The following is a 23435-nucleotide window of genomic DNA, read 5'->3' as shown; positions in this document are numbered from 1 at the left end:
ATCTGCTTGTACAACTGTTTCTAATTACTTCCCTGCCTAGACTCTCCACTTGAGGGGTTTCGTACCAGCACCCCGCCCAGAGCAGTACTGCTGCCCGAATCCTAGCAGGCAGCTCATCCACGCCCTTGCAGCTCCGGGGAGAGCCCCGGACCTGCCCGCCTGGGTGTCTGTGGGTCCTTCTGCCCGGCCATCTGCTGGTGGTACCTCTCCCCCCCCGGAGCCTCCCCGACCCCCGGCCCCGTGTGCGCCACCTTGCAGCCCCGCTGCTGGCCTCCGCAGCCGGGAAACTCAGCATGCGTCCCGCAGGCTTCGGGAACTTCTTGCTGCTGGCGTCCTCCCTTCTCTTCGCGGGGCTGTCAGCTGTTCCTCAAAGCTTCTCGCCATCTCTGAGGTAAGTCTGGTTTGTTTTTCTTTCAGACAGACCTGCCCTGCTTTGCGTGGCAGGACTCAAGCTTCAGGATGGCTGCCCTAAGCCAAGAGCAGTTAGGAAGTTGGACACGGGATAAACTGTTTTCAACCTGTTCCTATTCCTTTCCTTACATCTACACTGTGTATTGCTTTACCCTTGTCCTTTTGCTTTTCCTTTGGAAAAATACAATCGTTAAATGAATATATAGTTTCCTCCTATTCCAATACGTATCAGGAGGATTATCTGCCATCCTATGTGTACCCGTGTGATCTCACCGCCTATAGGGCAGAGTTATTCCATGGGGTCTGTATTACATTCTGCATTACATTTTAAAAGAGAATTTGGGGCATGTCACAATAACTAAACTTTTACATTTTAAAAGTATAGTTCATAAGCATCGCTTATTGCAACTTGAAAAAGCATTAGGCACTATGCTATCATAACATGTAAAGCTCTTTCTATGTACGTAAAGCACTTATTTTTCATGAAATAACTGCCCCTGGCCACCAGCTAGCAATGGGACTTTTTAAAGAGAACTGAAAAGTCAGCCAAGTGTCATATACTGGATTAATTTGTATTTAAGTATGCATGTAAGATTCAGAGGCAAAACGCCAAGACGCAGGGCCGGATCACCTAATCCACCTGGAAGACGGTCCTGTTCTCAGGTGGGCAGGTCACCACTTGGACATTTTGCGTCGTGGTCATTTCTTAAGGGATGGCCCGTGGGTGGTATCAGCTTGGTCTCCAGAGAAACGTGGGGTCCCAGGTTTCCTATCCACGGGGTTGCACGTCTCCGTTTGGGATCTGGGATCTGGGTGGACCCTGGGAGGCAACGTGGGCTCCGAGCAGAAGGGGCAGTGTCTGGGCTTGACCGTGGCCCCGCTGTGGTTTGTCGCCCCTGCAGAAGAGGCCCGGGCGCCGCGTGCCGGCTCTCCCGGGCCGAGTCGGAGCGCCGGTGCCGGGCGTCCGGGCAGCCCCCAGGGGGCGCTCTGTGCCACGGCCGCGGCCGGTGCGACTGCGGGGTCTGCATCTGTCACGTGAGCGAGCCCGGCGTGTACTTCGGGCCCCTGTGCGAGTGCCACGAGTGGATGTGCGAGACCTACGACGGGAGCACCTGTGCAGGTAAGGGGGCGGCGCTCTCCCCTCCGCGTGGCCCGCCGCGCCCGCCGGGGCGGGGACGTACGCGCTCCCGGGGCGAGAGGGGTGGGGACGGCCCCTCCTACAGCCCTGGAAGTTCTCGCCGCCGGGACGGCCGTCCTTTTGCTCCTCAGTTCTGGAATCATGTCTCGTAACGCTCGTCTCCGCCCTGGGGTCCAAACTTCAGTGGAAATAATACGTGTAAGATTCATTCGTTTAATTATAATAATCTCACTTAGCTTCTACTTTTAGTTCCGTATTACGGACCAAATCTCCCAACTGCCTCGTAAATGGGATTATTTCGCTGGGCTCTCCTACCCTAATCACGAATATTAATCATAATATTTGCAGGCTGTAAGCCTGTATTTATTTTATTTTATTTTAATTGAAGTATAGTTGATTTACAATCTTGTGTTAGTTTCTGGCCTGTATTTTATTTTTACCAGGGAAACACGGGGATATTATTTCCCTAAATTCCAGCGGAGCAGATTGTGTCTTTGAACGTGGATTTGCCCTCTCAAACTGAGCATATAGTTCACAAAGAGAAGCACATATCAGAAAACTGTATCGGAAAAACAAGCAGGGCCCTATTTTCTTGGAAGCGATGGCTTTTGTATTGTTTTAGCTGCTCCAGTTTTTCGGCTGTGGTGCAACTTGGTATTTTGTAAGGGTGGAGTGAAAATACATTCATTTCCCTTGCACATTTTTAAGGAGTGATTTGGATTCTGATACTGGAAAGGGTCAAGCTATTTCTTCATAGAGAATACCCCTAACCTCTAACCAGTGTCACATAACCGAGCTGTTTACTTAGGGCCAAAGAACCTCAGTCAGGTCATTGTGAATGATCCAGACACACTGTCAGTAAAAGGACTACACAGTGCCTTCCCACCAGGGTTTGGCAAATACGTAGGAAAAGAAAATCTACTTATTTTACCCACAATGTAGCTGAGAATGAGAGTCCAACAGTAACAAAGAGATCACGAATCAGTTTATAGCAAAATGTTTTTTTTTCCCTTGGCATCTGGGCCCAGAAGTGCAGGGGGGATACTTAATATGCAGGCTGTTTGGCCGTGAAAAAAAATATAGTCGTATGAGTAATTTGGAGGGGCACAGATGCTTCTGAGTGTTTGTTTAGCCTTGAAGGCTGCGGCTCAATCCTTCAAACATATTGAATGCCACAACTTATTTTAGCTTTGTCAGTCCCAAAAGCTACAGGGTTATTAAGGGCAGCCCTTTGGAATGAAAGCTAAGTATTGTCTAATATTTCATTCCAAATTCAACTGCTACCTGGCTTCTCGGGCTTTGATTGCCTCTGGCAAGGCCTCTTCAATATCATGAGTTCTGAACACATTTTTCGGGCCTTTTGTATCGCCATTTCATTGGAAAAGTAAGAAGCAAGATGCAGTTTTTCAGCCAGTGAGCTAGTTTTGGTTGCCAGATAAAACTACCCTTTTGAGGAAGCTGATCGGGCCCCTTTCTGTAAAACTAATGCTATGGTATGTATACTTTTGTTTACCTCCCATGGGAAATGATTCATTGTTTCCTCCTACCATCTTTGTCACTACATTCCTTCCTCCTTGGTACAAAATGCCGCACTGAGTCATGCACGGTTTTGTTTGCTAGTGTGTGCATTCCTGTAGAAGGTGAAATGAGTCTCTTTGTTTAAGGCTGAATGAAATAACGGTGTTCGTTTTCCATCCTCTTCTGACTGTTTCTCATTGACACCTACTCTCCAGGCCTGGTGCAGGTGCAGAATCTGCCCCTGCGAATGTGCTGGCTGCGTTTGCAAGGGCAGTGAGGACAGCCTTACACACAGCCTATCTGGCGGTCCTGCCAGCTTGCCTGCCTGTTCTGTGCTTCAAGTTTAGCTACTCAATTCCGTCTTCAAGAAATAACTCCTGTATTATAGCCAGCAAGATAGAAATGTAGCAGGTCGTCTTTTATGTTTTTATGTGCACCTGGGCCTTTACCTCTATGATAAGTCCCTATAGGTGATTTCCAGAAATAGAGTAGCTTCCAGAGACTTCCCCCACCTCCGTGAAGAGAACAAAATCATGCTCTGGGAGTCTCTCGTAGAGTGGTTAAGACTATGGGCCCTGGGGGAGATTTTCCAGGATTCAAATCCCACGCTTAACAGCTGTATGAACTTGGGCAGTTACATAAACTTCCTGAGCCTTGATTTCTTCATCTGTAAAATGGGAATAATAAAGTACCTACCTCATGGGACTGTTGTGAGGTTTAACATATGCAAAAGACTTAGAAAAGTGTTTTGCACGAAGTAAGTGCTCAATACACATTAATATGCTTATATATGTCTATATAACACATTATTTTGTGATGCACAAAAAGTGAGCTGGGATGGATAGATGGATGGATAGAAAGATAGAGAGATTGATAGATACATAACTTGGCTTTGTATTTGTTGGTCATTTGATGCAGTGAAAGCAATTTTGTTTTGTTAATGTAGTCTGTGCCTGTTATTGAGCCAAAGCTCAAAAGGTCAAGCAAGGATAACTGTTTTGGCCCAGCCTCAGAGCAGCTGTAGGAGATGCACCATGCCCTTTTAAAGTTAAGTCCATTGGGATCCTTACACTGTGAATCATAAGAGACATACTTATTTTAGTTGCGCTGGTTGAGAGTGGTGACGTTTACACTATCACAAGTGGTCTGTTTCTCCAAGTCTCCACTGGCTCATGGCACATGAATCTTCCTTGGACTTCTGTAGCATAAAGGTCTGGCCCAGCGATTGTTCCTGTGGGTGCGATTATCTAACGAGGAGTACACTCATTTTGGTTCTCATTTCTTTGAGAACAGTCAAATGTTTGGCTGCATAAAAACAAACTTTCAGTTAGTACTTCAAGGCATCCTGGATAACCCTCTGAATATCTGTGATTACACTTAAATAAAATATAGGTTTCTTAAACATCTTTTTAAATCACTTTTGAAATATATCACTTAAAAGAGTTTCAGTTTTAGGAACTTGGAAGAGCTAATTGAATCCAAGTTAGCAAATACTATGAAGTGCTGTATATTTGCTAGACTCTCTGTTTGCTGTTAAAGGTGCTATAAAAGATGAGGAATATATTACAGCTTCCCACTGAGTGGGAAGGTTCAGAGAAACACCAAATGCCTATAAAGCAATGCAGACTATAAATTTCTACAAATTTCTATGAGGGTTTCTTTAAGGTAGGAATTAAATATTGTGGTTAAAAGTTCTCTAGAAAAAGGTAACATTGGACATAAATCTTTAGGTATAAGGAGGTTTTTAATCCAAGAGGTAGACTTTTGGAATTCTGAGTGAAGAAAAATTCAAGGAATGGTTTAGAGGCAGAAACGCACGTGGGTGTGTTTGGAGAAGAGTGAGGGGTTCCGGGTTTGGCTTCGCTGGATCTTAGGGCTGTGGGGAAAGTGGTAGAAGATATATTGAGAGTTACAGCTGGACATCTGGTAGAGAGCTTTGAACCTGAATGTGAAGCTTGTGCTCAGTTAAGTAGCGTGTAGGAGCCATGAAGCAGTTTGAACATGGGAGCGATAGATGATTAATGCTTTGATTCATGAAAAGTAATATGGTGTCTGGGGGCCCAGCAGGTTGGGGTAGACACTTGATGGGGAGGAACTCAGGTTAGATGCTCTTTAAATTATAGTCCTGGGAGAGAGAATAAGAATAGAATTATGAGGCATTTTAAAGACTTTCGCAAGGTAGAATCAGCATGCTTTGGTACCCAAGGATGAGTAAGATGGTGTCAGTGACCAGGCATGTGGCAGAACTGACAAGAACCAGATAACTCCTAATCAATGGTGAAAAGTCCCCATTAAATTGAAAACACTTATTTTTATCTGGAATTGCTGTAAAATGAAGAATTATTCCTAGAAGAATGAGTCTGGACTTTATAGCACTTCTGGGGTTGGATAGGAATCTTGTCTGAATTGTTAACTTGGGTTAACTTGTTTCTGTCAGTCACCCTGAGACAGTCATTTGATTTTTCTGAAACTTAGTTTCTTTTTCTGGAACATCTTTATGGATGTAAAGAAGTTTACATTCTGCATGGTATTATTCAGAAGAATTTTTAATATTTATGTATAAATATATTTAATATAATTTATGCATTTATACATTTATTCAGATTATAAAGAACCTTATTATAAGCATTGATTTATATATGTAAACACACATGGTATGAAAATAATTAAGATACATGAAAACACACCTAATATGCAAATATTAGTAACTTTTTTCTTGCAGATATTTCTGACTTCTACACTGTTAAATAAATAGTATAAGAATTGTATATGACTACTCATGAGAACTGGACTTTCTGACTCTTTATAGTCTTTCCTAGGACTGTTTGACCTGCTTTTTCATCACAGTTGCATTTTTCTTAGATTGTTGAATAATTGTCTCCAAGACTATTTTGTGGAATCATCCTTTGGTTTTTCCTTTCTTTGTCAGCTTCCATTTGCCACCTTCTCTTCCTTCCTTCATACCTTGTCCTGTCCTACTTGCCCGCTCCTTTACCTCTGCCTGGGCCCCCTGGTATTTACCACCCTTTACTTCTTTTCAGTATCCCCTCTGCCCCTGCACTGAGCACCGAGCACATAAGAGCATTCACTGCTCTTTAGCGCCCTCTCCAGTAAACGAGTGTGTTGAACAGACAGACTCCAGTTTCTTTGTTGCCTCTTTGCTTGTGTTTTCATCCTGGTCTGCACATGTCTTGAGGTTTTGGAGAACACATTCAGGAGCCCGAACCACCAGCTTCCCCATGTCGTGCAAGCTTCTCTTCTGAGCTCTAGCCTCTTAGGTTCATCCATTTTGGATAAATGCATCTTGTCTTACCCCAAGGGACACATAAAAATGAAAGATTTTCATTCTCAAAGAAGGTGCCAGACCTGCACATGACTTTCTCTCAACTGTCTGGCTTTATTTGGACTGTACTCTGCAGCTCTACTGTAGACACCGAAATACCTTGGCCTTGGACCAGATCATCTGCACACCTTGATAATCCAGAAGAGCGTAGTTATAACATCATAGTGTTGAGATCAAATAGTGTCAATGTGACAAGTTCAGCAGTTATCTTTTAAGTAAAATTTCACCAGAAAGAGAAGGGAACATATGGGAACAAATTTATTTGTGATACAGATTTTAAATTTGTAGAGCATAAACCACCACCGTAGGGTTCTCAAAGACTTTCAGCATGTGTTGAGACATGATGCTAAAGCTGCCATCCCATGCTTCTTGGTATCAGAACCCACCCCCCCACCCCACCCCCCACCCCCCCAAAAAGCTGCCCAGCTCCCTGGGCCTCAGACACAGATTGTTAAGTCTGATCTGGTGCCTCGCGATGCTCAGGGCCTGGAGGTGGAGGCCCAGTGCCATAGGAGCAGAGATCCCTGATTCGGTCCTTTGACGAATTCCCTGTCTGAGGAGTTACAAAGTGAGACCAAACATTTTCCTACGTTCCATATCCTACCTGCCATTGTGTTAGCTTTCTGTCACTGCTATAACATTGCCACTCATCTTTTGACTTCAACAACACACATGTATTTTCTTATACTTTTGTAGGTCAGAAGTCCGACGTGGGTCTCCCAGGGCTTAAGGTGTTGTCAAGCTCTGTTCCTTTCTGGAAATTCTTGGAGAGAATTCATTTCCTGGTCATTTGACATTAAGAGAATTTAGTTTCATGAGGTTGTAGGACCAAGGTCTCTGTTTCCTTGCTGGCTGTCAACTTAGAGTGTCCCTTATCTCCCAAAAGCCTCTCTTGGGTCCTTGCATACCCATCTGCATCCCAGAAGGAACAGCAGGTGTCAGATCCTTCTCACGATGCTGCCCTCTAAGCGCCTAGCATTGGCACATCCCTCGTTCACCCCAGCCTAGAAAAGTGCTTCACTTTTTTTTTTTTTTAACATCTTTATTGGAGTATAGTTGCTTTACAAAATGGTGTGTTAGTTTCAGCTGTATAACAAAGTGAATCAGCTCTACGTATACATATATCCCCATATCCCCTTCCTCCCTATTCCACCCCTCTAGGTGGTCACAAAGCACCGAGCTGATCTCCCTGTGCTATGCGGCTGCTTCCCACTAGCTATCTGTTTTACGTTTGGTCGTGTATATAAGTCCACGCCACTCTCTCACGTTGTCCCAGCTTCCCCTTCCCCCTCCCCATGTTCTCATGTCCATTCTCTACGTCTGAGTCTTTATTCCTGTCCTGCCCCTAGGTTCTTCAGAACCCCTTTTTTTTGTTTTTTTAGATTCCATATATATGTGTTAGCATACGGTATTTGTTTTTCTCTTTCTGACCTACTTCACTCTGTATGACAGACTCTAGGTCCATCCACCTCACTAAAAATAACTCAATTTCGTTTCTTTTTATGGCTGAGTAATATTCCACTGTATATATGTGCTACATCTTCTTTATCCATTCATCTGTCGATGGACACTTAGGTTGCTTCCATGTCCTGGCTATTGTAAATAGAGCTGCAATGAACATTGTGGTACATGACTCTTTTTGAATTATGGTTTTCTCAGGGTATATGCTCAGTAGTGGGATTTCTGGGTTGTATGGTAGTTCTATTTTTGGTTTTTTAAGGAACCTCCATACTGTTCTCCATAGTGGCTGTATGAATTTACATTCCCACCAACAGTGCAAGACGGTTCCCTTTTCTCCACATCCTCTCCAACATTTATCGTTTGTAGATTTTTTGATGATGGCCATTCTGACTGGTGTGAGGGGATATCTCATTGTAGTTTTGTTTTGCATTTCTCTAATGATTAGTGATGTTGAGCATCCTTTCATGTGTTTGTTGGCAATCTGTATATCTTCTTTGGAGAAATGTCTATTTAGGTCTTCTGCCCATTTTTGGATTGGGTTGTTTGTTTTTTTGATATTGAGCTGCATGAGCTGCCTGTAAATTTTGGAGATTAATCCTTTGTCAGTTGCTTCATTTGCAAACATTTTCTCCCATTCTGAGGGTTGTCTTTTCGTCTGGTTTATGGTTTCCCTTGCTGTGCAAAAGCTTTTAAGTTTTATTAGGTCCCATTTGTTTATTTTTGTTTTCATTTCCATTTCTCTAGGAGGTGGGTCAAAAAGGATCTTGCTGTGATTTATGTCATAGAGTGTTCTGCCTATGTTTTCCTCTAAGAGTTTTATAGTGTCTGGCCTTACATTTAGGTCTTTAATCCATTTGGAGTTTATTTTTGTGTATGGTGTTAGGGAGTGCTCTAATTTCATTCTTTTACATGTAGCTGTCCAGTTTTCCCAGCACCACTTATTGAAGAGGCAGTCTTTTCTCCACTGTATATTCTTGCCTCCTTTATCAAAGATAAGGTGACCATATGAACGTGGGTTTATCTCTGGGCTTTCTATCCTGTTCCATTGATCTATATTTCTGTTTTTGTGCCAGTACCATGCTGTCTTGATGACTGTAGCTTTGTAGTATAGTCTGAAGTCCAGGAGCCTGATTCCTCCAGCTCTGTTTTTCTTTCTCAAGATTGCTTTGGCTATTCGGGGTCTTTTGTGTTTCCATACAAATTGTGAAATTTTTTGTTCTAGTTCTATGGAAAATGCCGTTGGTAGATTGATAGGGATTGCATTGGATCTGTAGATTGCTTTGGGTAGTATAGTCATTTTCACAATGTTGATTCTTCCAATCCAAGAACATGGTATATCTCTCCATCTGTTTGTATCATCTTTAATTTCTTTTATCAGTGTCTTATAGTTTTCTGCATACAGGTCTTTTGTCTCCTTACGTAGGTTTATTCCTGGGTATTTTATTCTTTTTGTTGCAATCATAAATGGGAGTGTTTCCTTAATTTCTCTTTCAGATTTTTCATCATCAGTGTATAGGAATGCAAGAGATTTCTGTGCATTAATTTTGTATCCTGCTACTTTAACAAATTCATTGATTACCTCTAGTAGTTTTCTGGTAGCATCTTTAGGATTCTCTATGTATACTATCATGTCATCTGCAAACAGTGACAGTTTTACTTCTTCTTTTCCAATTTGGACTCCTTTTATTTCTTTTTGTTCTCTGATTGCTGTGGCTAAAACTTCCAAAACTCTGTTGAATAACAGTAGTGAGAGTGGGCAACTTTGTCTTGTTCCTGATCTTAGTGAAAATGCTTTCAGCTTTTCACGATTGAGAACGATGTTGGCTATGGGTTTGTCATATATGGCATCTATTATGTTGAGGTAAGTTCCCTCTATGCCTACTTTCTGGAGGGTTTTTATCATAAATGGGTGTTGAATTTTGTCAGAAGCTTTTCCTGCATCTACTGAGATGATCATATGGTTTTTCTCCTTCAATTTGTTAATATGGTGTATCACATTGATTTGCATATATTGAAGAATCCTTGCATTCCTGGGATAAACCACACTTGATCATGGTGTATGATCCTTTTAATGTGCTGTTGGATTCTGTTTGCTAGTATTTTGTTGAGGATTTTGGCGTCTATGTTCATCAGTGATATTGGCCTGTAGTTTTCTTTTTTTGTGGCATCTTTGTCTGGTTTTGGTATCAGGGTGATGGTGGCCTCATAGAATGAGTTTGGGTGTGTTCCTCCCTCTGCTATATTTTGGAAGAGTTTGAGAAGCACAGGTGTTAGCTCTTCTCTAAATGTTTGATAGAATTCACCTGTGAAGCCATCTGGTCCAGGGCTTTTGTTTGTTGGAAGATTTTTAATCCCAGTCTTAATTTCAGTGCTTGTGATTGGTCTGTTTATATTTTCTCTTTCTTCCTGGTTCAGTCTCTGAAGTTTGTGCTTTTCTAAGAATTTGTCCATTTCTTCCAGGTTGTCCATTTTATTGACATATAGTTGCTTGTAGTAATCTCTCATCGTCCTTTGTATTTCTGCAGTGTCAGTTGTTACTTCTCCTTTATCATTTCTAATTCTATTGATTTGAGTCTTCTCCCTTTTTATTCTTGATGAGTCTGGCTAGTGGTTTATCAATTTTGTTTATCTTCTCAAAGAACCAGCTTTTAGTTTTATTGATCTTAGCTATTGTTTCCTTCATCTCTTTTTCATTTATTTCTGATCTGATCTTTATGATTTCTTTCCTTCTGCTAACTTAGGGGTTTTTTTGTTCTTCTTTCTGTAATTGTTTTAGGTGTAAGGTTAGGTTGTTTATTTGAGATGCTTCTTGTTTCTTGAGGTGGGATTGTATTGCTATAAACTTCCCTCTTAGAACTGCTTTTGCTGCATCCCGTAGGTTTTGGGTCATCGTGTTTTCATTGTCATTTGTTTCTAGGTACTTTTTGATTTCCTCTTTGATTTCTTCACTGATCTCTTGGTTTTTTAGTAGTGTATTGTTTAGCCTCCATGTGATTGTATTTTTTACAGATTTTTTCCTGTAGTTGATATCTAGTCTCACAGTGTTGTGGTTGGAAAAGATACTTGATACGATTTCAGTTTTCTTAAATTTACCAAGGCTTGATTTGTGACCCAAGGTATGATCTATCCAGGAGAATGTTCCATGAGCACTTGAGAAGAAAGTGTATTCTGTTGTTTTTGGATGAAATGTCCTATAAATATCAATTAAGTCCATCTTGTTTAATGTATCACTTAAAGCTTGTGTTTCCTTTTTTATTTTCATTTTGGGTGATCTGTCCATTGGTGAAAGTGGGGTGTTAAAGTCCCCTACTATGATTGTGTTACTGTCGATTTTCCCTTTTCTGGCTGCTAGCATTTGCCTTATGTATTTGAGGTGCCCCTATGTTGGGTGCAGAAATATTTACAATTGTTATATCTTCTTCTTGGATTGATCCCTTGATCATTATGTACTGTCCTTCTTTGTCTCTTGTAATAGTCTTTATTTTAAAGTCTATTTTGTCTGATATGAGAATTGCTACTCCAGCTTTCTCTTGATTTCCATTTGCGTGGAATATCTTTTTGCATCCCCTCACTTTCAGTCTGTATGTGTCCCTAGGTCTGAAGCGGGTGTCTTGTAGATAGCATATATACGGGTCTTGTTTTTTTTATCCATTCAGCCAGTCTATGTTTTGGTTGGAGCATTTAATCCATTTACATTTAAGGTAATTTTTGATATGTATTTTCCTATTACCATTTTCTGAATTGTTTTGGGTTTGTTATTTCAGGTCTTTTCCTTCTCTTGTGTTACCTGCCTAGAGAAGTTCCTTTAGCATTTGTTGTAAAGCTGGTTGGGTGGTGCTGAATTCTCTTAGCTTTTGCTTGTCTGTAAAGGTTTTAATTTCTTTGTCGAATCTGAATGAGATCCTTGCTGGGTAGAGTAATCTTGGTTGTAGGTTTTTCCCTTTCATCACTTTAAATATGTCTGCCACACCCTTCTGGCTTGTAGAGTTTCTGCTGAAAGATCAGCTGTTAACCTTATGCGGATTCCATTGTATGTTATTTGTTGCTTTTCCCTTGCTGCTGTTAATATTTTTTCTTTGTATTTAATTTTTGCTAGTGTAATTAATATGCATCTTGGTGTGTTTCTCCTTGGATTTATCCTGTATGGAACTCTCTGCTCTTCCTGGACTTGATTGTCTATTGCCTTTACCATATTAGGGAAGTTTTCAACTATAATCTCTTCAAATATTTTCTCATTCCCTTTCTTTTGCTCTTCTTCTTCTGGGACCCCTGTAATTCCAATGCTGGTGTGTTTAATGTTGTCCCAGACGTCTCTGAGACTGTCCTCTATTCTTTTCATTCTTTATTCTGCTCTGCAGTAGTTATTTACACGTTTTTTCTTCCAGGTCACTTATTTGTCCTTCTGCCTCAGTTATTCTGCTATTGATTCCTTCTAGAGAATTTTTAGTTTCATTTATTGTGTTGTTCATCATTTATTGTGTTGCTCTTTAGTTCTTCTAGGTCCTTGTTAAATGTTTCTTGTATTTTCTCCATTCTATTTCCAAGATTTTGGATCATCTTTACTATCATTACTCTGAATTTTTTTTTAGGTAGACTGCCTATTTCCTCTTCATTTGTTTGGTCTGGTGGATTTTTACCTTGCTCTTTCATCTGCTGTGTATTTCTCTGAACTTCTCATTTTGCTTAACTTACTGTGTTTGGGGTCTCCTTTTCACAGGCTGCAGGTTCGTAGTTCCTGTTGTTTTTGGTGTCTGACCCCAGTGAGTAAAGTTGGTTTAGTGGCTTGTGTAGGCTTCCTGGTGGAGGGGGCTGGTACCTGTGTTTTGGTGGATGAGGCTGGATCTTGTCTTTCTGGTGGGCAGGACCACATCCAGTGGTGTGTTTTGGGGTGTCTGTGAACTTACTATGATTTTAGGCAGCCTCTCTGCTAATGGGTGGGGTTGTGTTCCTGTCTTGCTAGTTGTTTGGCATGGGGTGTCCAGCACTGGAGCTTGCTGGTCGTTGAGTGGAGCTGGGTCTTAGCGTTGAGACGGAGATCTCTGGAAGAGCTCTCACTGATTGATATTACATGGGGCTGGGAGGTCTCTGGTGGGCCAATGTCCTGAGCTCGGCTCTCCCACCTCAGAGGCTCAGGCCTGAAACCCGGCTGGAGCACCAAGGCCCTGTCAGCCGCGTGGCTCAGAAGAAAAGGGAGAAAGAAAAAAAAGAAAGAAAAAGAAATAAAATAAAATAAAATAAAGTTATTAAAATAAAAAATAAAAAATTATTAAAATAACAAAATTAAAAAGTAATAAAAAAAAGAAAGAAGAGAGCAACCAAATTAATAAACAAATCCACCAGTGATAACAAGCACTTAAAAACTATACGAAAAAATAAAGAGGACAGACAGAACCCTTGGAGAAACGTTAAAAGCAAACCTATACAGACGAAATCACACAAAGAAGCATACACATACACACTCACAAAAAGAGAAAATGGAAAAAAAAATATATATATATATTTATATATAACAAAAAAAAGGAAGAGAGCAACCAAATCAATAAACAAATCTACCAGTGATAATAAGCTCTAAATACTAAACTAAGATAAACAGAAAACCAGAAACAAATTATATGCAGAAAGCAAACCCCAAGTCTACAGTTGCTCCCAAAGCCCACTGGCTCAATTTTGGGATGATTCATTGTCTATTCAGGTATTTCACAGATGCAGGGTACATCAAGTTAACTGTGGAGATTTAATCTGCCACTCCTGAGGCTGCACGAGAGATTTCCCTTTCTCTTCTTTGTTCGCACAGCTCCTGGGGTTCAGGTTTGGATTTGGCCTCACCTCTGCATGTAGGTCGCCTGAGGGTGTCTGTTCCCTGCCCAGACAGGATGGGGTTAAAGTAAAGTGCTTCACTTTTAAGGAGGCTTGCGATTAGATTGGATCCAACCAGATATCCAGTATAATCTTCCCATCTCAAGATCCATGATCTTAATTGCATTGGCAAAGTCCCTTTGGCCATGTAAGGTAACATACTTACATATTTATAGGAACAAGGATGTGAACATCTTTTGGGCCCTTCTTTTTCCTACCATAGCCTTCCTTCTATAAAGCCCAAGAGGAAGGCCATGATGTGTGTACATGAGGGAGAGAGGTTCCAAGGCCATTAATACCTGGCTGTCCTTATGCTCCATCCAGGCTATGCCAGTACTGTCTTTTCCATCTTTCAGAGCTTATCTACAGGACCTAATGTTCCTAGATCCAGACTTTTCCACACCAGTGATGCTAAGGAATACCAGGTTTTTGGTCCAGAACATGAAGAGTGACTTAGAACCTCAGCCACTGCTGAGGTTCAGTGCCTGACATTATCACTTGCCAGTTGTGGAGCTATGGGCAAGTTACTCAAATGCTTTTAGTGTCTGTTTCCTTACCTGTGAAATGGGGACAATAATAGCATCAAACAGGGATGATAATCATGCCAAGCACATACGAGGGATGAGTAGGTCACTCGAGTTATTATGCTGACTTCTGTCAGATGCCCCTGTTCTACCCTATTGTGATACTTGGTCCTGAGATATTTACTCCCAAAAAGTGATTTTCCTTCCATGTCATATCTTCTTCTGGGTCTCAATCTATGTTTCACATTTCCTCCTTTGACTGTCAGTGAGTGTTTGGAAGCATCTCACCTCGGACAACAGGCCTGCTCCATAGTGTCAAGTCTGGGTGAGCTTTCAGCCCTGGCCAGCTTGAGGCGACCAAGACTCACTGGGTCATGCTCCAACTCAGTGGACCTCTAGGTTTCTGACCCTCATTTCTGTCTTTATCTCAGAAGCTGACTTTTGTGTTCCTGCCCCTGAAAACGTCACCCCAATTTTCACCATCATAATTGACTTGGATGGAAGTTTCCAGAGCCCTCCCCTCAATACAGTGTGATTAGTCCTTGAATCTGGAATTTTCAGTCTTTTTCTTTACTGGAAACCCCAAGATTTCTGCAAATTTGCAAGGCTTACACTCAGTTTGTTTCTGCTTCTGTCTCTTACTTCCACTGAGATGTCTGTATTTCCAGGCTGTTCCTTAATCTCCTCCAAAGTCTTGATCACAAATAGGTTGATCCCAGAACCCACTCATTCTGCTTACAAAAATAGGAAAAGCAATACAATACAAAACAAAATCAAAATAATTCACTTTCACAGAGTTTTTGAGTGCAGCTGACCCTTGAACGATGCAGGGGTTGGGTTGCTGACTGCCACACAATCGAAAATCTGAATATAACAGTCGGCCCTCCATAGCTGCCGTTCTGTATCTGCAGGTTTAAGCAACCATGGATCCTGGAGCGCTGTACTACATGTTTATTGTAAAACATCCACGTTATAAGTGGACCTGTGCAGTTCAAACCTGTGTAGTTCAAGGGTCAGCTGTATTTAATGAACATTACTAAATGTTCTAGAGACATTGGGGTGGGGTTGTTTAATCACAGGAATGTAAACACCTTAAGACTGAATAGTAATCGTTCTAGTTCTTAAGACCCCCAGGTTCCCAGTTGTGTGCCTCAGTCATCCCTCGCCTCTTCAGACTCCTGTTTCTTTCACTACTCATAATTTTTATTTTATTTCCAAATTCTGCTCATTTGGGGCAAGGAGTTTAACTATTATTTTTATCATCTTGTTTCTTGCTCATCCACGGTCTTTGAAGTCTTGACCTCTATCCTGAGAGTTGATGTCCTCAGGTATTAACGTTATATATACCTTTACTTTTTTTCACATCTTGCTTTAATGTATGTGTATTTATAAATAACATAAATAATATAAATAACAAGGCCTGAGATGGTTCTCTTTGTACATATATATTCTGATTGCCCATACAAGCATATATATGTGTGTATGAATACATATTTGCTACCTTAATTTTATATGCACATGTCATATACATGTGAATACATAAGTATGTCTTCAAACATGTTTACATACGTATGTGTTTATATCATGTATATGTGAATATATAAATATGTGCACAATCACATTCACATATGTGTGTTTATGAATGTGTGCGCAGCTAAACATTACACACAGAGACACACATGCATAACCCATCTTCCTGGGGGACTGCTACCTGCAGGGGGGAGAGACATTCCATTTTCAAATCTTTGTAATGCTAGTACTCCTGATAGAAAAGTCACCTTGGGATTGTTATCACATGTGTAAACCTGCTACAAATCAGTATCTTATTGGGGAATTCTTTTGGCGACTGCCTCTTTAATACATTTCATGAAGACAGTGAGAAGTTATTTGGTTGGCTCCTAATTTGATTGTCTCTTTCACTATTCTGTCAATTAAATGTTATTAGGCTGCTGAAGTCACATTTGAATTACAATTAATACTTGGTAAAGAAGTTCTCTTTTTCTAACACTAAAACTTTGTTCAAAGACGGGAAAGGTTAAAACAGCTTCCTTTCCTATTTTTTATGAATAATAGTACTACTCTTGTCACTAACACATTTTTATCCTATGTACATTTTATGGAGAGTTTGGAAACTCCTCAAAGCCCCCTGTTACATGCTAAAGCCTTGAATCTAGGTTTGGATGCAAAAACCACTCAGGATTTTTTTGTAGCTGGCGGTCTTAAAAATATAAACCAAATTGTAAATTTTCTATATTCTCAAGGCAATAATATCTTCTTGTATGGTTTTGCATATAACAATAAATTCTACTATTACAGAAATTTTATTCTCTGCTGAGTTCATCTGAATTTTCTAATCATACCTCCACAGGGAGAAAAAAGGAAATAAATAAAATGATGAGATAAACCAGCTTTATATTTCTCTGGATTTAAGATTCTCTAACTTAAGAAGCAGATTGCATTAATGGGAAGACAACTGGATTAGGAGACAGAAGACACAGGGGGAGGTGTTGTGGGAACCAGAAGGGGGCTAACTTGTAGGAGGAATTTCTTTTGCCTTTCCACCTTTCTTCCTGCCTAGATTGCACCTGGAGTTCCAGCAGCCCCCCTTTTTAAAATTGAAGTAGATTTGATTTACAATGTTGTGTTAGTTTCAGGTGTAAAGCATGGTGATTTTTGGGTATATATATGTGTGTGTGTGTGTATATATATATATCCTTTTTTTCCATTCTTTTCCATTATAGGTTATTATAAGTTATTGAATATAGTTCCCTGTGCTATACAGTAGGTCCTTGTTGTTTATTTTATATGTAGTAGTCTGTATCTGTTAATCCTAATACTCCTGTTTTATCACTCCCCATCCCCTTCCACTTTGATAACCATAAGTTTGTTTTCTATGTCTGTGGGTCTATTTCTGTCTTATAAATAAATTTGTATTATTTTTAGATTCCATGTATAAGTGATGTATAATATTTGTCTGACTTACTTCACTCAGTATGATGATCTCTAGGTCCATCCATGTTGCTGCAAATGGGATTATTTCATTCTTTCTTATGGCTGAGTAATATTCCATTGTATATATGTACCACATCTTCTTTATCCATTCATCTGTTGATGGACACTTAGGTTGCTTCCACATCTTGGCTTTTGTAACTAGTACTCCAGCAGCCCGTTTGAATCAAGGGATGAGCATATGGCCACCTATGAGGATAGCTTAGGCACAAGACAGGAATCTGGACTTTTTTGAGACTCTGTGGAACCTGCCACACCTGTACTGAACTGCCTACCTCTGGATTGCTGTTGCACATGAAAATAATAAACTTGTATCTCTTTAAGCCCCTGTCATTTTGGGGTTTTCTGTCATCAGCAGCTAAATGTAACCCTGTCTGAAACAATGGTTTTATTTTAAAAGTTCAAGTCTATTAAAGCAGGGCGAATAGAATATGTACAGTGGTTGAGAGCTTGAACTCATGAGACCAGTAGGGCTGGATGTCATACCTCTTTACCTGCTCCGTGGATTTCAACAGTTTTGGTAAACTCTGCAAGACTCAGTTTGCTCATCTCTAATGGGCTCTGATTAACACTCTGGGGTAGGTTATTGTAAAGTTTAAGTGAGAAAATACACGTGAAGCATCTAATGGAATCACTGATGTTTAATGATCACTCTAAATAGTAGCTATTATTACTGTTGTGATTAAACCTGGCATCTCTAAGGGGATTATTTTAAGGCAGAAGGGAATATGTCTTTGCTTTTAAATGTATTTACTAGTAACTAAGTGACCAGTTATGGACATATATTCCCTGTGCCTGTTTACATGGTCAACATATACTACTTTTTTGCCTAGAAGTATTTATGAGGTTACAATTTCCATGAGAAGACATAATTTTTAAATGTCTGGTTACCAGAATATAAATTACCAGAGAGAATACAAAAATTGTTTATGTATTTAAATATTTAAAAATTTTCAATTGATTTATCTGTATATTAAAATTATTAAAACATAATACACGTTTGCTCCAAAAAGTAAAAAGAAAATATGTTTATTGAATAAAAAATCAGTACAGCAGCATTGCATCTTAGGCAGAGAACAGGTTCTACGTCACCGCAAAGATCAAACATCTGAAGTTTAAATATTACCCTGACAAATCTCCAAGGAAAACTCCATGTCTGAGTTTATTCCACCATATCTCAGTTATATAGCACAGTAAACGCTAGTAAATGGGGGTGTACTCCATGGCTAGAAGACATCTTCAGGCTTTGGCCGGATCGTTCTTTTGGGGCCACTCAGCCCAGTAAGATGCTGACACTAGGAAATAGACATCAAGAAACTCAGCCCCCAGAGGTAATGTCACTTTCTTGCTCCATTTCATACCCACTTGGGGCCTCCACTCAGTGGATGGAATGACAGGATTTCTGTGCTTTTAAATTATTATTCCACCTCCCTTTATTGCCAAATGTATACCTTAATTGCCTAAGCACATATAATGGAAATCAAGTAAGTTAAATATATGTGTGCTGTGACTCCCCTTTAGACTTACTTTTCATCATAACCTCTGGAGTTAATGTTAAATTAGGGTGTATACGTCCACATTTCCCCATGATTATATAAATATGCGTGTTAAGGACACACATACATACACTCACATTCTCACACACACACACGTAGGTTGTTTCCCTTCCTCTTTCTTGCTTTTTCTCTTTAGGAATACATCATGGCCCTCATTCTAGTTTTTATATATATTTATGATTAAGAATTTTCATAGATATATGATGTTCTATAGTATGGATGTATTACTTCATTGAACTATTTGCCTATTAGTGAACATTCTGGTTGGTTGCAGTTTTTGTTATTTTTTGTGTTTGGTTTTTTGATATAGGAGACTTGAAAGAGCATTCGATTTTAAATTGCTTACACACGCTCACACTCATACACGCGCACAGCTCTCTAGCACTCTGGCTCTTGCACAAGCACGTACACATTTCCACTAGAGTGAGTCGGGCTCCAAGACACGCAAGAGGGTATCACCAGTCAACAGAAGTGTTAATAAAAGTGTCTTCCTATGTTGAGGATCTTGGCAAAAGCAAACTTCAAACCGGGTGGAACTGGGAGATCTGAAGCCTTTGTCCTTTGGGAAATTTAGATTCCGAGCCTGGTCTGGGATTCAAGGTCACGAGTCACATCTGAGAAGAGGGAGAAGTATAGTACTGCTGGTACAGGGAGGACCGGGGGACCTGCCAGGGCATTTTCTGAGCCTCACACAGGTAAATTCTCAAGCTATTTTCCATTAACTCTTAAATTGATAAAGACTGAAAGCTGCAAGAAGGTTGCAAATCTCATTTTCTTTGGAAAAGAGTGCTTTGTCTTTTCAAGGATCACATTTCCTGGCAGATAAGAAACTATATTTTGTAATAGAACTCTTTCTTCTGTCTACTCTAAATCATCTTACTTAAGGCTGGGTAGAATGATGGCTTTGTAAAGGGAAAAGAAAAATAAGACCTTGAGAAGAATGCTTGCTGGTTTGACCTTGTGTAACCTCAGTCCTAATTTATGTGGTAGGACAAGTTTCTATGCCAAAGGCCCTATCATCCTAATTGTACATAGTCACTCGTTCAAACATCAAATTATTCCAAGTCAATAGTTACCCACTCCAGTTTCCTGTTTTATTATTTTATCTGGATATTTCCTAGGAAAAGCCAGGCTAAAAATTTTTTTAAAAAAAGGTCAATGAGTTTGGTATTGCTTAGAAACTTCTCTTATAGCAAGGCATTGACATAAATTTGTGATTTAATCAATTGGAGAGAGTAAGGAGCCAAAATGAGAAAATCAAAGCATGGTAAATGTATTTCCTAATTGGTCATTACTGCTCTTTCAAAGCTGTCATTTTCTGCTGTGCAGAACAGTTAGACAAAACTAGTTATTTTTCTAAACAAAATGACTTGGCCATTTAATTAAACCTTTTCTTTTCCAAAATACAAAAGACAAGTTACAGACTTTTTTTTTTTTTTTTTTTTGCTTTCTTGGTCAACACCATTACTTATATATATAAGATCTAAGAGCAGTATTGCCATGAAAATAACTCATTTTTAAGAAAGAAAGAAAGAACATTTTTAAGAAAGAAAGAAAAAATATTTGATTTGTTAGCTATGTACTGGATAGACTTCTTTTGATTGCTTGCTTGGATAGATTTGAGCCCTAAAATTAGTGCTGCATTGGTAATACAAAAGAATAATGGGAAAATATCTATTTATATTTGAGTATGCTTTGCTGGAAAATATTTTCATATGTATCAATTCATTCACTTCTCATATAACTTGTAAGAGGTAGTCAAAATTATTATTCTCCATCTATCATACTGAGTAACCTGAGAAAAATCTATCCCCCAAATCAACAGGCAGCTTCTCTTCAAGCATAATAAAGTTGTCCTAAAACCACATATTTAGGGAAAATATTTTCATCAATTTGGAGTCTTGAAATGAAAACATAATTTTCAGGGACCTCATTTTTACATTTAAAATATATCTTGATTTTTTTCTTGGAGAAGCAGATTTTTGACTCTTCTTTCTGTCTTATGTCAGCGATAGTGGACATAAAAGCTCAAATACTGGGCAGAAGAAAGAACACCTCATTCATTTAGCATCAAAAGAAGTCCAGGTAGCAGAAATCACTGGGACTAAAATTACTTGTCATACCAACAAAGAGCATTTCTCTCAACTGTAACTGAAATTCTTAGAGTGATTGCATTTAGCACCAAGTATTATCCAAATAAGAAGGATTCTCTGGAGCCAGCAGTGGGAGAAACACTTTTACAACCTTTGGTTTTCCTTTTGTATAAAAGTGAAAGAAAACATAGGTAGGAGAGTTGAATATATATTTGTTATTTTCATGGACATTAACTAGTGTTGTTTTGTGTATTACATATTTTGGCTGTTATGAACATATCACATTAGAGATTTGTTTTGCTTTTATAAAATTAAAGTGTTCATAATATGAAATCCAGAAATTCAAATACATGTAATTTTTAATATATATAGAGCCTTTTTTAGAACAAAGAGATGTGAACTGACAGAAATGCACAGGGAGAGAAGAAAAATGTGTATAGAAAACTGAACAATTTTGATTAGGTCATCATGAGGGTTTCCTTTGTGCCTTGAAGGTGGGTATGTCAACCTTTGGGTCATGATATGAGGCTTCTGGGGACATCCTGCATATGCCACTCATCAATCTGCCTGGCGTTCCTGCACGTCTATATCTCAAGTATCCATGCTTATATGCCAAATGAAGAATTTTAAGACTTATGAGTGGCAATACATTGATCTGTTATTAATAAAGCCTTTGTTGAATTTAATAATCTTTCCCAGGCTTCCCTGGTGGCACAGTGGTTAAGAATCCACCTGCCAATGCAGGGGACATGGGTTCGAACCCTGGTCCGGGAACATCCCACATGCCATGGAGCAACTAAGCCCATGCGCCACAACTACTGAGCCCTCGTGCCACAACTACAGAAGCCCACATGCCTAGAGCCCATGCTCCACAACAAGAGAAGCCACCACAATGGGAAGCCTGTACACTGCAACAAAGAGTAGTCCCCACTCACTGCAACTAGAGAAAGCCTGCAAAGAAGACCCAATGCAGCCAAAAATAAAATAAATAAAATAAATAAATATATATTAAAAAAACTTTCCTTGGGGAGAGCTAAGTGAGAAGGTTTGGATAGGATGGAAATGCAGAGGCAGGCTGCTCAGGAAAATGCCTGGAAATTAGAATTAAAAAAACAAAACAAACTGTTCTTTCTTCACTATTGTCACTTACTGTGTGACCTTGTGCAAGTCACTTAACTTCTCTGAGCCTCAGTTAAATTACATTTAACAAGCATTTATTAAACATCTCCAAAACGATGTCTAGAGGAGGACAGGGCATCAGGAGCTGTGCTCTGCCCTCTCTACTCTGCGAGGTGGGTAGGCAGGAGGGAGTTGAGTAGCTGATGGCAATAATTCTCTCAGCCACAGCATTTAACATAAATATTTGAATATCGTGGCTCTTCAGTGCAATTAAATGGATTGATGTGATTGTGAATATCTGATATTTAGATCTAATTGGGAGGTAATTTTGTTTCGTTTTTAAGTGTAACCATATTAAATTAATTACATGGAAAATTATATTGGCATCTTGAGGATTTTTATGAAGGGGCAAGAAAGTTAAAAAGAAAAAAGAAAAAAATGTATCTAGAAACTAATATTCAATGAAGGAATTCATATCAATCGCACAAAAAGGAATTCCCTAAATATAGACGTAATGTTCTATGAGTCAAAGGGCGAGGGTTCCTTTCCGCTGCACTTAAATGTACCACATCTGTCATTTTATGTCACCTTGCAGCTCATCTCTGGATAAATGCACGTTCCAAATGCCATAAAATACAGTGATTCAGTGAAAACCAAACTATCGATCCGTGTTACCATGTAAGGAAATAGGTTCAGTGGCTGTCTGTTTCCATGTGCATGTTCAGTAAGCCATTTATCTACATTTTTGTTAAATTACTCTCTTTAATTTTCACACTTATTCTACCTTAGAAGAACATTTTATGTAGCACAATGTGTTTGGTTTTTTGATAAGCTATTTTGGGAACTTCTTTTATCTCCTGAGAACTTCAGAAAAGCATTGGAATCAGTCTGCGTATTTGGTATTACTCAGATTTCTGTTTTTCAGCTTTTGAAACAATGGAATTCAATTTACTTAAGAAGAAGAGAATGCAAAGAGTTTTAAGTTGTGTGAGCTGTCAATACAACCATTGGTTGGCCAGTCAACCATTGTAAACTTGTTGACAGCACTGTTATGTATGTAGTTCGTTAATTTAAGGCAGATTATATTTCCTGTTTCTAATGAAGAACTTTAGGTCCTTTAGGGACTAATTTTAACATGCAACTTGATTGATTTTGAAATTCAAAAGACAGTTTTATTGGAAGTCCGTATGAGTATAAATATTTTTGACAAAAATATGTGTGTAATTATTATTTCTAATGATTTGGAAGTTGGTATAAATTAGTCACTGTCTTTAAGTGTTGAAACTGAAAATGGACTGCTTTTTCATATATAAAGAGCCAAAGACTTACATACGAGTATAAAATTAGAGATACAGATCATTGTGTTGTATGTGTCACTGTTCAATCACCAGCTGTCTACTGAGCAAC

The 23435-nt window shown here is 39.5% G+C and overlaps 1 protein-coding gene across 2 annotated transcripts in view; it reads left to right on the top strand.

Annotated features, from left to right (window-relative positions):
• The window catches only part of ITGBL1 (integrin subunit beta like 1), a 224436-nt gene continuing 201001 nt past the window's right edge, over positions 1 to 23435 (top strand). The window contains exons 1-2 of one of the 2 annotated variants that reach the window (XM_007196804.2): positions 1 to 391; positions 1314 to 1531. In XM_007196804.2, coding sequence (XP_007196866.2) covers positions 294 to 391; positions 1314 to 1531 — 316 coding nt within the window. In that variant the 5' untranslated portion in view covers positions 1 to 293. Of the gene's footprint in view, positions 392 to 1313; positions 1532 to 19390; positions 19512 to 23435 lie in introns of those variants that run through there. The other variant, XM_057532952.1, reaches the window with a different exon arrangement.

The sequence above is a fragment of the Balaenoptera acutorostrata genome, chromosome 18 (genome assembly GCF_949987535.1).
Source record: "Balaenoptera acutorostrata chromosome 18, mBalAcu1.1, whole genome shotgun sequence".
Taxonomy (NCBI): domain Eukaryota; kingdom Metazoa; phylum Chordata; class Mammalia; order Artiodactyla; family Balaenopteridae; genus Balaenoptera; species Balaenoptera acutorostrata.
The sequence above is the reverse complement of the archived record's forward strand: the minus strand, read 5'-3'. Positions and strand labels throughout refer to the sequence as shown.